The 16,940-nt window shown below is 36.4% G+C and overlaps 1 protein-coding gene across 1 annotated transcript; it reads left to right on the forward strand.

The window, feature by feature from the left end:
* The first annotated feature begins 3,387 nt into the window (after positions 1–3,387).
* On the forward strand, positions 3,388–15,242 carry Oli (basic helix-loop-helix family member olig). Its single transcript, XM_085955680.1, has 5 exons — positions 3,388–3,626; positions 11,339–11,354; positions 12,272–12,340; positions 12,712–12,851; positions 14,776–15,242. Exons 1-5 carry the CDS (start codon positions 3,388–3,390, stop codon positions 14,942–14,944), a joined length of 633 nt encoding a protein of 210 aa, XP_085811806.1. The 3' UTR covers positions 14,945–15,242.
* The last annotated feature ends 1,698 nt before the right edge of the window (positions 15,243–16,940 follow it).

Genomic DNA, 16,940 nt, shown 5'->3' on the forward strand with positions numbered 1-16,940 from the left:
CGGGTGGGACTCGGTCCTGCATCTCATCTAATTACGACGAAAATAACTAGTATAGAAATTATGTACGTTCTATAAAGAATGTTACATTCTTAAACCTCGTGAATTATTCGTTGAATAAAAAATGGTTTATCAAATTATTAGCACGTGCAAGTACGTTAAGACTAAAATTTTGGAGAACTCCTGACGTCAGCTAGGAATTATGGTAAGTACCTATTATTGGTACAATGATTCAAATTACAGGAATATATAAAACGCTTCAGATTTATGAATATTAGTGATTAATTATTATGACGCAGGTAGCTCAATATTTGGTAAAGCACATTGGCCGGAATCCAATAGTCGCGGGTTTTATCTAGTTGCGCCTGACGTCAATTATTTTTCAACGATTTTTACTTATTAAGTATAATATATCTACGCCCACGATGGCCGAGCAGCTGCTGCACCGTCTTATCATGTCGTGGGTCCCGGTTCAAATTCCGAGTCTAGAAAAATCACATGATGTTTTTCAATGTGTGTACTGGACTCAGAGTAAGGACTCAGAAGGTTGAGCAAGTGGCTAACATCCATTTCTCGTAAAAAAAATCTATAATATGGTATTCTTAGGATCGAACATGGTTAATACCTATATTATATTTATATAATGTATGAGGTATTTTCAATTTTTTTATGTTCATAAATAACAATTAAATCGTTTAGCGATTATAACATTAGAACGTTGTCATCGAAAGCAGGTCGCAGTGCCCGCAATCGTGTAAATACTCCCCTGAAAATCAGCAGTGGCAATTGCCTCCCGACACCCCTAGCAAAGCGCGCCAAGCGAGGCCGGGAGAGCAAGCGAGACACAATGAGAGACCCCCCTAGAAATTCACCTACCGGGGGCCCAGCATCCAAGCAGTGGCGCCGTGGCGGTCGCCGGCGCAACTACTGGCCAACCCACAACAGTTAAGTGATAGATAATCGCGGGCCACCCTGTACTAGATTTATTTTGTTTTACCACCCTCCCTTAACGTGGGATCTCGCGTCCCTCTCGCACGCTCTGCCGACCGGTAGACATCTTTGAACATAGCCATCCCTTGCACTCGTCCCGTCGCGATTTCTACGTAAATATTTAATTATTTACACTAAACTCCGCCGAAATTATAACGCGAACTAAATAAATAAACATATAATAAAATTAATTACATAAAATAATAAATATATATATAATTTTTCGTGTAGTTTCCCGTGTTTTAGGGGTATTTTTCCACACTTGTCAGATGATTCGGTGATGCCGTTTGGTTATTTACATTTTACAAAAAGATTAATCCGTGTGTGTATTACGGTAATATAGAATTAAGTGGGGTAAAAGTGATAATGCTTTAGACAAATATATTATAATAATGAAATATTACAATAGCGGGTTATCTAAAGTGAAGAAAATTGTTTTTGAATTTATGAATGAAGTGCCTGTTTACTTTTAAACCGGTTGAGAAATTATTGAAAAAGTTTTCAAACGTAAGTACCTACAAGTTTTTCGTTTATAGTAAAAATATTTTACAACTATTGCTTGTTATAGAAATTAAAAATGAATGAAAATAGTGTTATGTAAATAAATAATTACAAATCAATTCTGTAATACCTGATGAATAATTTAAATAAAAACCCTATAATTACCGCACGATACCCAATTAAACTATGTTGCATTTATTATTATTAATAAATAAATCTCACACTTACTAAAAATCAATTGTATTTAATTTTTGTACTTTTGGTTTACTTATTGATTTTCAAAAAATAGCAGATATTAAATTTCGTCCGCTATGCAAATTCAATTAAAATAATTTACTTTTGTGTGTATGTAGTTCTTTAATTTACGTACCTATTATTTATGATTTGTCTGTACATACCACGAAAATGTTTTTATTTTTATTTTTTTTGTCAGCTAGGTATTTGGTGGATATTCTTGTTTGTTCTAGAATAAGACAACAATACAATTAATATAAATATAAAAAATCTAGTTGTAATATATAGGTACATAAATATAAAAAAAAATAGTTTAACACTTGATTGGTTTAGATATAGCAAACTGGTTTGACATTATTTTTTAGCACACTGTATTATTTTAAATTCTTTATTTGAATTAATATTAATAATGAAAAAGAATAAATTATAATACTATCGCTAAACAATGACTAAATGCGTAAGTAGATGTATATACGAGATAATATATTTTGTATGTATTTTGTCATATTCTTAGTATCATCTACCTCAGTATAAAATGCATGTTCATCAGAAAATACAATCTTTAATAATTCAGAAATGATAGAGTAATAAAGATAATTAAATACGTAACATTATTATATTGCATAAACTACCTTTTTTTGACTACCAGAATGCTACCTAATTTTAAAATAAGCTAACGTTTTCACTGATATGTCAAACACAAATGAACTCTCACAGAATGATATATGAATATGAATATATATATATGAATAAAAAAAATCATGTACAAGAAATAGTTGGCTTAATGCTTCATCGAACAAATAAAATTTACATTTTTTTACTGTAGTAATCTAAATATTTTAAAAAATAAATAAAAAAAACTACATCGTAGATTTTTTTAAAGTAGAGGTGTGTAAGACTAGTCAATGCGCTACCCAAATCATATACATGTTCAGTGATGTGCTGTATATTTTGCTTTTGAAATTTTATTTTATTTTAACTTAACATTGTTTATGTTTTTTCCTTTTCTCTTGTGAGGGTAATATTCGCTATTACATTAGACAAGTATATATTTTTATTTAACTTGTTTGGTTAGGAGCTATTTTTCAATTTAAATCTCTTGTTGTGAACGTCTTGAATACCGATTTGTTATGTCCACAATCTTAAATAAATAAATAATGTCACGTTATTATGCAGTACAGATGAGCCACAAGCGATATAAAATAAATATGGTTACATCTAAGCCGGCACTCACATCAAAACTCGTCTCGCCTAAAACGTGTCGAATACGTCGATGTGACGTCATCGTTGTTCCCAAAACACACGTTGCCAAATGGAGCTCCGCAGATTGGTCGAATGCGAGTGTTTCGTTTGAAAAAAACATATTTTGTTGCAATCGACAAGTTGCGTCATTCTCGGGCTCTGAGTCGAAAAGTCGAAGTCACATACAAACACCTACGAATTGGTCATTCCTATACCGGCGATCACCGCATTCAAATATCTATACGTTTCGAAGGCTACGCGCGACTGTCGCTAGGTAGATACGCTGTCTTCATAAGCAACACTGGATCTCCGTTGTCGAAAGGTTTGTTTTATGGCTGTGCGGGACACGAGACGAGTTTTGATGTGAGAGCTGGCTAACTGTCAAAAAATGTAACCACGATTTTATTAACCAGTTTCCCCAAGATGGAACACCCGCCCCAGTATTCGTCGTGGGGCGGCGGCGGCGGTGGATCAGTGAACGCCGGAGTAGAGGGTGCAAATTCACCACCCATCGTACCCGGAGCAGGAAGACGAACCCCTCTCGGTGCTGTGGGACTAGGTGGGTTCTACTTGCAGTCCAGCCCCAACATGCAGCCGGCCACTCAACCACCGCCGCATGACGAGAATCGACCGGAACCTGGCCCTAGCCATCACTCGCACAGGTTTGTTTTGTAATGACTCTAATATTTGACCCAAACCAATATACATAATATGTCCGTAGCATGGCGATATTTAGGAGAGAAGTTGTACGATGTGGTCCGCCAGTTAATAGAAATGTATGCTGATCTGGATGAGCGTTGTGTATCAAATGATTGTATACATATAGTTACGTAGAGTTACGTATATTGTATAATGTGTATGCGGACATAATATTATGTATACTGTTTTCATCTGGCCATGATAATACATAAGATTTTTCCTAAGCCATATCCATTTCCGCACGTCGACTACCGTTCCAGTGACAAGCATTTAAAAAGGTTAGAATCTCCACCAACATACTACTATTATTTACATATTATATGAAAATACCATTGAGTTAAAATTTACCGGATTCGTTTACCGAACGGCGGATGATCCACGACAAGAAGATGAATAAAAGTTTGTCAAACAAAAGCATCGCCTAAGTACTTCGATTTGGTAAGGCCTTCCACTCACGGCAAGACTGGAATCTCTCAGTTTCAAAACGTTCGCGACTAAACTGAAGAGACGCTATATGCTAGTCTCCCAGTCGCTCAGTTTCCAGTCCTCTATAAAACAGTGATGCTAATATCAGTAGATTCATTGAAATATCATATTTCTTTCCAAAAATTGGCAGCACTGAACTGAACAAGCAATAACAAGTCAAGACGTCAAAAGTACTCTTGATGGGCGAACCGATTTTTAATTTAAAATTTGTTGCAGAAGTTAAGAAATATCTCTGCCTGTATAATTACTATAATTACTGCCAGAATTTCCCGTAAAGATATTACGGGGAAAAAGCTTGGAATGAAGTAGGAAAGACAATGTGTTGGATAGTTTGAGATTATGAGATTATTATTTCAAGTGGGTTTCAATAGCACCATGTGCGAAGCATCTGTCATTGGTCAGTTTATGAGTTTCACCAGCAACCAGTTCGTCGGGTTTCAGTTTCTCCATGAGCGACAGGCCTACATTCGCAGTTTATGCAGTTGTAGAACTGGTTCTATGAGTGATTGTTAACTGTTCGCATGATCAGACATCTTCTTTTGGTGTCTTTTTCTATCGAAGGTTGGCAACCATCTCACAGTACACCACCCTATCCTGGACCATCAGATCTCTAATGCCTTGGACATTGAGCCACTAGTAGAGGCTGTGTATCCAAAATAATCTACCAATACTGCCACAAGTCGAAACACTCCAGCCTTCTTATGGTTTGTTCCTTTAACGTCCAGAGTTATATTCTGTAGACCCTTGCAGATATGATGTAGTACTTGATTGACTTTAATCGAGTTCCCAGACCTATGTATCGATTGCAGAAGAGTTGTTTCATTCATGTGTGTGCTTCTACGACTGGTATGTTTAAGACACATTCATGCTCAATTATTATTTTCCATGCTTTGACCTACACCAACAATCAGCTATACAATATAGATTGTTGATAATTTTATTATGACGTCATTTAAATTGGTATTTATATTAATTTAATAAAGCTCACCATATGAGCAAAACACGTTTCGTTAAGCAAGTTGTAGATGAGGTGATAAACACATTTTATAAATTATAATGAATTACGACCTAGTAATCACTGATTTTCTTGAAAATATACATATCATATTTGAAATACTTTTGTTTTTGGGCATATACGAATTTTATCTATAATCTAGACTCTAGCAGGGTTTCCAAAACTATGTTCCGCGAATTTATCAGAAGATTACCCGAGTGTGTCCAAAACAAGCTATTATTGTTTTACTTCCGTATACGGCGACTTATTTATGCGAAGCTGGATTTTCTTGATTTATGCTGGAATGAAGTCAAAGTCCAGGAACAGGCTCTTGATGGCACATCAGATATAATTATTCAATATTCTAATATTATTTTGTCTGATATCAAGAATAATTGCAATTGAATGGCCCAAAATCATCGAAGTCATTAAGAACTTCATTCACATATTATTATGTGTATGTGTATGTTTTATAAATAATCATTAAATAAATAATTATTGTTTTTTTGTTAAATTTATTACCTATCTTACAAAATAAGCAAGGTGTTCAGATAAAATTTCAGTATTTGCGAAGTGTTCCATCGCAGGAAAAGTTTGGGAAACCATGTAAGTAGACTAGTCGTGGGATACCATCTTAAACGATAAACAATTATTGTGAAGTTGCGTACGAATATTTTGATAATCGCGTAGATTACTACGATCATTACTCGAATATTGATTATCTGAAGGATTTTCCTATATACCTACCACAGCAAATCAAATAATATGCAAATTCCGAGTATCCAAACATCGGTGAATATAGGTACATGTAATTATTCCGGACACGAAAATTCCGGACAAAACATATTATATTCAGATTTAAAAATATATATAAATAATTACAAACTATATAAAAAGAACTTTTTTATATACAGCGTCTTTAAATTCTGTTGAACCATATAAACTTGACTTGACTAGCTTAAACGATCAAAAAAATTTGTACTTGACATGTCATATTGATTTCTATAGTAGGTAACGCACGTATATATTAATGATTTAGTTGCTAGGACCCCAGACCCTAGCAACCAATAATGGTGTCAAAATAACTTTTCATACAAAACAGAATTAACTGAAAATTAATTCAATTCTACTTAAAGATGGCTAAAAGTATTGAAAAATGCATTAGAATCGTGTTCTGATATATTCTAAGAGTTTCAAATGTCTAGCTAGTCGGGAAGTTAGTTAAAAATCGATTGAAAGATTTGTACCGGACAAAGAACCACCGGAGAAAATAAATAAGAATACGAGCTAAAAAAAACGTTGATCATTATATTATGTACTTACCTACTCATGTCATTTATTATTATTTTGTATTATTTATGTATCAATATCAACCGCAGACAAAATGAAAACATATTAAGGGCGGACGTGCTCAGCGTGGGTCAAAATTGAGCTTTCTTTCTATTTTCAAAGCATGATCCTGGACATACCTTAAACGTTGTAGATAATCTATTTATATAATATTGAAGCCTTATTATCCTTTATATTTATTTTAAACATTTGTTGACTGCATAAAGTATTTTTATTACATAAAATAGTATTCTTTTAAACCTCTCGCTCTATTGTTATACGAGGGTAGGTCAATAAGTCCTTAGAAAAGCCGACAGGTGGCGCGACTAGTACTGTAAGCGGTTTGTTTTCATGCAGCGGCACTACCGATTCAGTATGCTGCGAAGTTTCAATCAGATTGGTCGGGTTGTTGTGTGTTTCTCGTACATTTAAAAAAAAAATTTGCTTGTAGAAAATGGAAAAATGGAAAATGGAGAAAATTGAGTTTAGAGCTGTTATTAAACATTTTAATATAAAAGGGTTAACAGCAAACGAAATAAAAAATGAGTTGGATTTAGTTCACGGCATATCTGCTCCTTCACTTGCAACTATTTATAACTGGTTAAATGAATTTAAACGGGGTCGTACATCAACAAAGGATGAACCACGCTCAGGACGTCCTGTAGAGGTGACTACACCAGAAATGATCAATAAAATCCACGATATGGTGTTAAGTGACCGAAGATTAAAGTTGAGTGAGATAATTGAGGTTACAGGGATCTCAAAAGGTAGCGTCATTTCTATTTTACATGACAAATTGGGCATGAAAAATATTTCTGCAAGATGGGTGCCGCGTTTGCTCACAGTCGACAATAAACGCAATAGGGTGGTGGCCTCTAAAGCCCTGTTGTCGCTCATGCAACGCAATCCGGATGAATTTTTTCGTCGCTTTGTGACTGTAGATGAAACATGGATACACCACTATACTCCCGAGACGAAAGAACAGTCAAAGCAGTGGATTGCGAAGGCAAACCATGTCCAAAGAAGGCGAAAACCGTAAAATCAGCTGGTAAGGTTATGGCTACTGTATTTTGGGATGCACGTGAAATTATTTTCGTTGACTATTTGGAAAAAGGAAAAACAATAACAGGAGATTATTATGCATCTTTATTGGACCAGCTAAAAAACAAAATTGAAGAAAAACGGCCTCATTTAAACAGGAAAAAAATCCTCTTTCATCAGGACAATGCCCGTGTTCACACATGTTTACGATCAATGGCTAAAATTGAAGAATTGAAGTTCGAATTGGTCGACCACCCACCGTATTCGCCAGATTTAGCCCCCAGTGACTTTTTCCTTTTCCCAAACTTAAAAAAATGGCTAAGTGGACAACGTTTTTTTTCAAATGAAGAAGTCATCGATCGGACAAATGCTTATTTTGAGGACCTTCCGAAAACTTATTTTTCTGACGGTTTAAAAAAAATTTAGAAAAGTCTAACCAAGTGTATTGAGCTTCAAGGAGATTATGTTGAGAAATAAAAAAAAATACAAAAATAAAAACTGTTTTAATGCTTTTTTCTAAGGAATTATTGACCCACCCTCGTAGAATATAGTCATATTTCAGTACATAAATGTGCAGTGGTGTTAAGATTTTTTATATTTATTAATTTTTAAACGCATTTATAAAACCATCAGTATAATTTATATTGACATTATTATAGTGAAATATTTACGATAAAAAATTATATTGATAATCTCTGTGATCCCAAATTTGACAAGAATTAGGCATTTTATTATTCAAAAAATGGGCAAGATTAACACATTTGAAGATAATTCTAAAGATACTGGTTATAAGCTATGTCTTTGACCATTCTAGTGTGATAAACATCATACGAATAATGATTGCTTTATAATAATTATTGACCTAAGAATAAGGTAGTGTTTTTGGCATTCCCCAGTGGTTAAGTTACAACATACGGCCGTAGCCATAAATTGACAAATTATAATTGAAGTAGGGAGTAAAATGATGTTAACGCGTGTGTTTGGACATGTACCTAACCGATTTTTTTTAAGCGGTTCTAAAATCTTTCCCGGAACACTGAGTAGCGTAATGCCTCGGTAATTGTCGCAGCTTAGAGGGTCACCTTTTTTGTGAAGTGTGATGATTTCACCGTTCACCCAGTCCCATGGACAGCGCTCTTCTTTCCACACTTTTGTCATCAGATGAAGCATAGGATGCAGAATTGCGCTCAGGCTGTATTTGAGGAATTCAGGATGAATCCCGTCACCCCCCGGTGCCTTTTCGTTCTTGAGCCTTTTCACAGCCGATTTTATCTCGGTGTGCGTGGGCGGGCAAACGGAAATATTGGTCGCTCGGGGAATGTCCAAAAGTAAAGCTTCCACAGATATGTCAAAGGGATCCAAAGGGGTGAGCGGTTCAGCACTCCGCAGAAATGATTCTTCCAAATCTTCTTGACGCATTCTGCGTCAGACTTTATTGCTCCACTGGGACCACGAATGACTCCGGGAGTCGGTGGTTGCCTGCCGCAGACTTCACAGGTGATTCGGAAGAGTTTCCTGGTGTCATTTCTGCTTGCTGGCTCCTCTGGCACTTCAATTTTTCGGTTCATAAAATTGCGCTTGTCCAACCGCACGGATCGTTTGACTACCCTGTCTTGGGTCTGGTAGTCAGTCCGGCGATCCTCGGTTCGGTCGGGGTCTGTCTCCTCGTCTCTCAAGGCTTTCAGCCTAGCTCGTTTTCCAATTTCAACCCACGTTTCGTCAGACATCCACTTTGGCTGCTCACTCCTTCTGGTACCAAAGACGGTACAGGCTGACGACACAATCGCACTCTTTATGAGGCTCCAGTACGCCTCAATGAGGTCGGATTCAGATATGTGTTTCTTGTAGATACGATATACACTATCTCGTACAGCAGTTTCGAAGTCAATCCAAATTCTGCGGCGTCGGAGCTTCTCAACGTCAATTTGTTCGCGCTTTGGAGGCCTCGCCTGGCGACTGAGTTTTACTCGGATGTTTACAATGAGTAACTCGTGATCACTATGGATATCGGCGCCTCTGTAAGTACACACGTCGAGAAGTTTTTTTCGGTGCTTCAAGCTGTGCAGGAAGTGGTCAATCTGCGTCCTAGTGCGTCCATCGGGAGATGTCTACGTATATTTGTGAATATCTTTGTGGGGAAAAACAGTGCCTCCGATGGCGAGCTCGTTCAGAGTGGCGAATTCTACGAGCCGCTTACCATTATCGTTGGGGTCACCGAGGCCGTGTCGTTCCATCACCGTGGGGCCAAGCACCGGGTCTGCTCCTACTCTCGCATTATAATCCCCCATTACAATCACGCGGTCTCTTCGGGGGATGGCGGAGACTGCCGCGTGGAGAGAATCGTAGAAGGCATCCTTTATCTGCGCGTCGGCATCCTCAGTGGGGCGTAGCACTGAAAGACGGTCAAGGAGCTATCAGGCGTCTTGAAGGAGGCACGTATCAGTCTCTCCGAGATTGGTTCCCATTTCACGAGGCAACGGGCCGCTCTCTTTGACATCAATACTGCCACTCCCTGGCGATGATATTGCTCCTGACCTGAGTAGACAATAGAGAAACCCTCAATCAACTTTCTCCCGGCTCCTTTCCAGCGCACTTCGCTCAGCCCTAGGATGTCCACACCGTAGGTGTGCATGATGCGTGTGGCGTGCAGGTCCTTTCCGGGGGTACGCAGGGTGCGAACATTATATGTCCCAATGCGCATACTCGAGTTGTTAGAGAGGATTACTCTACCTGTTTCATTGTCCATTTCCATGCAAGGTCGTCGTTTTACAGAGCCGGTTGTCGTCCGAGGCTGCTGTGAAGGTGTTGTGTTAATCTGTGTCGTTTAAGGAGGCAAGGTGATTAGCCCAGCGCTCCCGAGGCCTGAGTCACTGAGAGTCGGCTCGACCGGGTTTTTCTGTCGGGGATTTCTTCCCCTTAGCCAGAAAGCGAGTTTTATGGCGGCGGTCACTCGCTCTTCACCCCCTGCTGTTAGCTACAGCTTTCGCTGCATTGCCCGGAGGTCGCCGCGGGGAGGCCAGCAGATGGGACTTGCTGGCAGTTTGGCATTTCCCAACTTTTGCTATGAACACATCTACTGGCGTCAATGTGTCCACTTGGGGCCGACCAGCCGTTGAGCACCAAACCGGCCGTTGACCACCAACCAAAAGTAAAAACGTATTCCGTAAATGTAAAAGTTTATTAAGTTCGTCACCTCAATACTACAACTAGATACTCGTAACATGATTTCCACTGTTTTTGAGATAGCTATTGAATATGATTATATATTTCCTTCTCTACAAAATGATAAAACTAGGTAAGTCAGAAGTTAATGAATCTGTATTAATTTTGTGTTTGAAAATATTAGATTACTTTAAAACCATAAATGCATTAAATAAATAAAATAATATATCTACAATATTTTTCATTCAATTGAACACTATTTAAGTTTTAAAAATAAGCACAATTTTCCATTTTTATTTTAAATAATAATTATAGCCTAGATTTATGTTAATCAAGTAAAGTTGAAATTTCAATTTCCCTAATAACCAAATCAGAGTTATCCAGGGCTCGAAATGGACCGGAACGCATCGGAGCGCCGTTCCGGTTCGTGACATCGATAAAATTATCGCTCCGTCTCGTGGAAAAAATATTTTGACCGTCTGAGCTAGATAGGCCATATAAAAAATAATAACACATTTATTTTTATGAAGTACACATAAAATTTGATAACTATGTAATATCTTCAGAAAATTGTCGAGCGCTCCGGTTCGTGAACTTTTCCATTTCGAGCGCTGGAGTTATCTAGTCGTATCTAGTATTGAGATGACGAGTTATATTTGGGAGAATAAATAGTAAGCACGTCCATGAATAAGTATTTTGTAAACGTTTACCAATAAACACATTTAAAAATTACAAAATAAAAAAGCTATAATATAATTATTATTCTTTTCAATTATATCGGTAAAATCAACAAATTTCACTAATTATTATTATAATCCTTTCAACATAGGTAAATGTAATGTTAAACATTTTTTTAAATCTGAATAATATGTTTGGGTCAGCAATTTTGGTGTCTGAAATTTTCTATGTCCGGAATTTTTGTATGTGAAATTTTCTGTCCGCAGTTTTTGTGCCCGGAATCTTCTGTTCACCGTACATTTGGTGCCGATCGGCTTTTACAGTCTGCTTTTCAAAATAAGAAAAGAAGTGTCTCTCCCATATGTGGGTCTATTCTATACTTGTCTTATCGACCGCTAAAGTTATAAAGTGATAAATATTATCCAACTTAGGGTAGGCTTGTATCAAAGTATTAACACTTATTGTAACAATTACAATTACAAACATCTTATTGTAATAGTTATAATAAGTGCTAATACTTTGATACAAACCTACCCTAAGGCCTAAGTTTGATAATATTTATCACTTTATCACTTTAGCGGTCGATAAGTATAGAATAGACCCAATGATAGGCTTAATTAATAAATTACAATTTATTGTAAGTCAAACTAAGAATTTTTAGTTTGACACTCTTGTTGTGTATACCTACATACTAAACACGACCAGGATCATGGGTCTTTCTGCTGCGCTCCTAACATAATTTTGAAGGGCTCTCCATTTTGCCACGCCACGATATATGCCAAAAAGGGCATTAATACGTGGCGAATTGAGGAATTAAAATATGTTCCGAACCAAATGTTATTTTTAATTTACATTTTTAGAGTTCCGCAATCGCAAAGAGGGATGGCTGTGAATCCAGGAATGGGGGGCGGAAAGCAGAAGGCGAGACAGGGAAAGAGTGTGCGACTTAATATAAATGCCAGGGAAAGAAGAAGAATGCACGATTTGGTATGTGTACTATTTTTATTACAGCATCATACATAGAAAGGTATAAGAGCGATTCATCAATGAATTATTATCACTCACACTTGGTCACCCGCCTCGCCAGGGTTTTAGTAGGGGTACGGTACATATACCCCGCCCATATTATGTCAATGTATTTGTGTGACAAAAATGGTATAGTTATGAATCTGAATTTTATTGGGCTTGTCATATAGATTGCAGTAAAGATTGAAGTAAAAAAACTTGTAATAGAATTTTGTTGGCACTTAGACCCTATAGACTTTCAACCCTTCAATTTAAAAGGTCACTGTGACTATTAGTAATTGGTAAACGCTGCTTTGGAAAAAATATGTTTCAAATGTTATCACTTCTTTTAGAACGATGCCTTAGATGAGTTGCGGAGTGTGATACCGTACGCCCATTCTCCCTCAGTCAGGAAACTCTCCAAGATCGCCACCTTACTCCTAGCCAAAAACTATATTCTGATGCAAGCCAACGCACTTGAAGAATTGAGAAGGTAAAAAAACTACATATCAACTTATAAATAATATTTCATTATATTTTTTTGTGAACATAACAAATTATGGTACATGTCTGTTTCCTGGAAGCCAGGCGGGAACAGCGGCAATTTTCATAGCCGATTTTGGCAAAATTCATGAATTCAAGAATGGTAACCTAACTTAACTTAACCCAACCTTACTTAAACTAACAAATAATCCAGTATATCGGCTTTTTTCAAAATATGTTTACCGCTGGCATCCACAAAACAAATAAGAACCCGAATTATGATTAATTTTATTAAAATCATTCACAGCCTGATACCAACATAATCTTCGCAATATTTATGATTTAAAAAAAGTCTACCGAGCAACATATTCCTCATCATTGTTATCGACGATTTAATGAGTAAATGAAAAGTAGTAAAATATAATGAACTTATTCCAGTCTCTTGCAAAATTTTCTACAATGTCAATAGTATTTTGTCGAAATGGCAACTCTACCATAGATATATACAATTTAATACAATGTATGTACATGTGCGGTTCTAAACTAAAATAAAAATTAACCCTTGACAAATTCAAAATTTTTTTCGGAAGCACTCTTAAAACATCTTTCCAGACGAAGATTTTACCTAATTGTTTTTTTTTATCTACATCAGATTGTTTAATGGTTATCAATTAATTGTATTGTTTATATTATTGGAACTACATAACTTCAGTTTAATGGTATTGAAACATTTTTGTCAGTTTTGTGATATTTGAGTTATTTATGTTGATAGCTGTTTTAGGATATTATATACCAGTGGCGAAGGGTGGAAGAAGGCTGCTTAGATCCATCGTAAATAGTGCCCACTAAACTTTGTCAGACATTGATCTAAGAACACAATTTGCAGATGGTGCTGGTTAGTTTTTAAAATTGAATTAAACCCTGCCTAAACATAGCCATAATAGTAAACGTATTCTACGGCCAATTCGATAAAAATAGTGCACACTTTTAGAATCATAGGTACCTACTTATTTTATTTTCGTTGGATTAAGGATACTTATTAGTATTACAGATGGCATTGGTTGGTTTTTCAAAATTCATTAAACTCTGTCTAACCAAACCATAATCGAAAAAATATTCTTATAACTATAAAATAATATCTAACATTATATATGGTTTAATGGTATAATTTTAGATATTTTATAGATAAACGAATATTTTTTTACGATTATCTACCATGACTTGGATTAGGCAGGGTTTAATTGAATATAAAAAACCAATAAACACTACTTACACATTGTTGTCTTAGTTCAAGTTTTTTAGACTTAGTTTTTTCGACTCATACGAGGTATAAATGAGAACTCTGCCATTCTGGGCAGTGTTGACTTTTGTGTCCCTGATAACTATCTTAGAGATAGAGACCATCAGTTGTTTATTCTCCCAAGATGCAGAACCAACCTGCCACTGGTAATGCCAATTGGGAGGGCGATAACTATGTTCAACGAAATTGCTTCGGGTGTTGATATATTCCACCTACGCGAGAATGAGTTTAGGCGGACGTTGTTTTATAAATTCTTAAAATAGGGTTTGCTTAGCTCACCCGGTGTACTTCCTTGAACCTATCTAATTCATCTACTGATCTATCTCTTTTTTTATGTAATACTGTGTTATATATCTTTGTTTCTAAATGTCATGTTGTGAACGTCTTAAACTTATAATTTGTAATGTCCACAATATGTTTAAAAAAAAAAATTGAATAAACTGAAATTGAAATTCAATGAAAACAAATACGTTTGACAGACAAAGTTTAGTTAGCACTATTTATGTCGGATCTTAACAACATAACTCCACCCTTCGCCACTGATATCTACCCATACTCATAACGATCTGCGTTTTCAAAGACGAGATGCGTTATTGTCTAAACTACCTTGAGCTAATTAATTCATTTTTTCTAGGCTAATTGCATATCTCCAAGGTACCGCAAGCGCCGCTGGAATAGTGGCTCCAGCAGGATTCGAACTCGGAGGCTTCCCAGCTGCAGCCAAGTTACTGCAGCAGCAACAGATGCTGATGCCGCCCTCTGATCATCCCCCACCAAACTCCAACGACTCCGCAGACTCCTGAGACATGCACTACGACATAATTAAACAAGAATATTAAGCAATGCACTGAAATTGACTGAATATTGTGTCAATGAATGGTATCAGCGGTAGAGTTATTAGACGAAGTGATTGCATTACCTATGCGCAGATGCACCTTTATGCAATTGTTGAGAATGCCGAAATATGCCGTATCACAATATTTTATTTTAATTACTTGAAGTTTTTTTTCGTCTATCCGTTATCGTGTTCCGTAAATAAAAGATACCCCATCCAAAGTAACGAGACATAATGACAACAATGGCTGTTGAGGATCTGGAGAGCCCACCGCTATTCATCATGAAGAGACCCATCCAAGCAAGTGGCAGCAGGTAGGCAAGTAGTTAAGCTACCAATACAAACCAAGTCAAATTATACTATTTATTAATTTATTATTGATGCTAGAAAACCTCTGTGTTAAATAAACACATAATATCCACTTTTACTAACAAAAAATAAATCGGTGTGTGTACTTATTGTACGCGCTTTAGAAGTTATACTTCTTTGGCATAACAAAATATAAACAAAACTTGTGATAAACTAGATTCTTTGACTAGCTCTTAATTATCTTGTTAAATTACACACTGAAGAAAAAGGACCGCTTATTGGAACGCCGTTGGTTTATTTCTATACAATTTTACTTATATTACTAAATTATATAATGGTTTCACGTGGTTTTTTTAGTAGCAACTGTCACTCTGACGTTTAATCGTTTGTTTACGTAAGGAATTGCAAATGGCCGACAATAACAAATTCGCTGCCTAGGCAACGGAACAATTCTAAACGATAATATTATAATGTATAATCGTCACGATTGCAGTATCATACCGTGGCGTAAAGGCAATGCGTTCGACTGATATCCTAACAATCGGTGGTTCGAATCCAATCGAGTGCGTCTTTTTTCGTGTGAAAAAATCAATTATGTGTTACATGTCACACGCCAAAATACACTCTGATCTGATTTCTCAAACGCGTCAAAAGAGGTATAACTTCAAAAACAATGCTTATACAGAGTATTTTGAGAGGAATCGTCCATGTTTTGGAATATGGTAGTCAGCGGAAGAGGATTTAAAAGGGGACATACAATTATTAAATTATATCTACTTCTTAAAAATATGCCCATTTCTCACAAATTGAGTAGATACTTATAAAACATTACGCAAAGTATAAAAAATCCCTACAACTAATATAAAAAGGGCTTATGCCTTATAATAGGGGTGTTAATAAGGTCGATCGCCAAAAATATTGAATTTATTTATTTATAATTTAAAAGTATATGTACTCCGGGTACTCGTATATTTTATTTATAATACATATTTCTATTATCCAAATTTTAATTATCCAATTCTTTCACAACCAAACAGCAATATAACAATAATAAATAATATTTACCAGCAGATGAGTATTCAAATCTATTAAAATGTGCTGAAAGTTTGTACACCTGTTCTGGTTCGACATACTTGTGCGAATCAGCGTTTTCGCAAATGAAAATTATAAAATCGAAGTACAGAATGACTTCGGATGAACAATTTGAAATCATACGTGTTTGATAAATGGTTTGAGTAATTACACCCCCAATCATGGCCCCCACATCCTGAAGCGGGCCCCCAGGCTAGGATGTTTGGCGGGCCCCCCTACGTATCGCTATGGTGTACGCGGTAAAATTAAGGTGTATTTTTAATATGTACATCCATTCGAATTGTGGAGTTATCGAGTATCGGCACACAGTTAAAAATTGCATCGTACAAACAAATATTATTATAATATTGAAATAAAATAGCGCCGCAGACGACTTTTTTTACTATTAGAGCAAAATAATTGTGATCTGTGTTTATCTCATTTATCTGGTCGACGCCGCACCGGGCCCTTCCTGAGACCGGGCCCCCAGGCTAGAGCCCTGTCAGCCCCCCCCCCATTGTGGGGGCCATGCCCTCAATTATAGAAAAAATGTAGATACCTTACAATGTAAGATAAGTAATATA

This window comes from Rhyacophila brunnea, unplaced genomic scaffold (assembly GCF_057557595.1).
Source record: "Rhyacophila brunnea isolate RB1 unplaced genomic scaffold, BYU_Rbru_1.0 scaffold_5, whole genome shotgun sequence".
Taxonomy (NCBI): Eukaryota; Metazoa; Arthropoda; class Insecta; order Trichoptera; family Rhyacophilidae; genus Rhyacophila; species Rhyacophila brunnea.

Coding starts and splice junctions, on each gene's coding strand:
- Oli (XM_085955680.1), top strand. CDS start 3,388: ATGGAACACCCGCCCCAGTATTCGTCGTGGGGCGGCGGCGGCGGTGGA. Junction 12,341..12,711: donor GAAGAAGAATGCACGATTTG/GTATGTGTACTA, acceptor CACTTCTTTTAG/AACGATGCCTTAGATGAGTT. Junction 12,852..14,775: donor GCACTTGAAGAATTGAGAAG/GTAAAAAAACTA, acceptor CATTTTTTCTAG/GCTAATTGCATATCTCCAAG.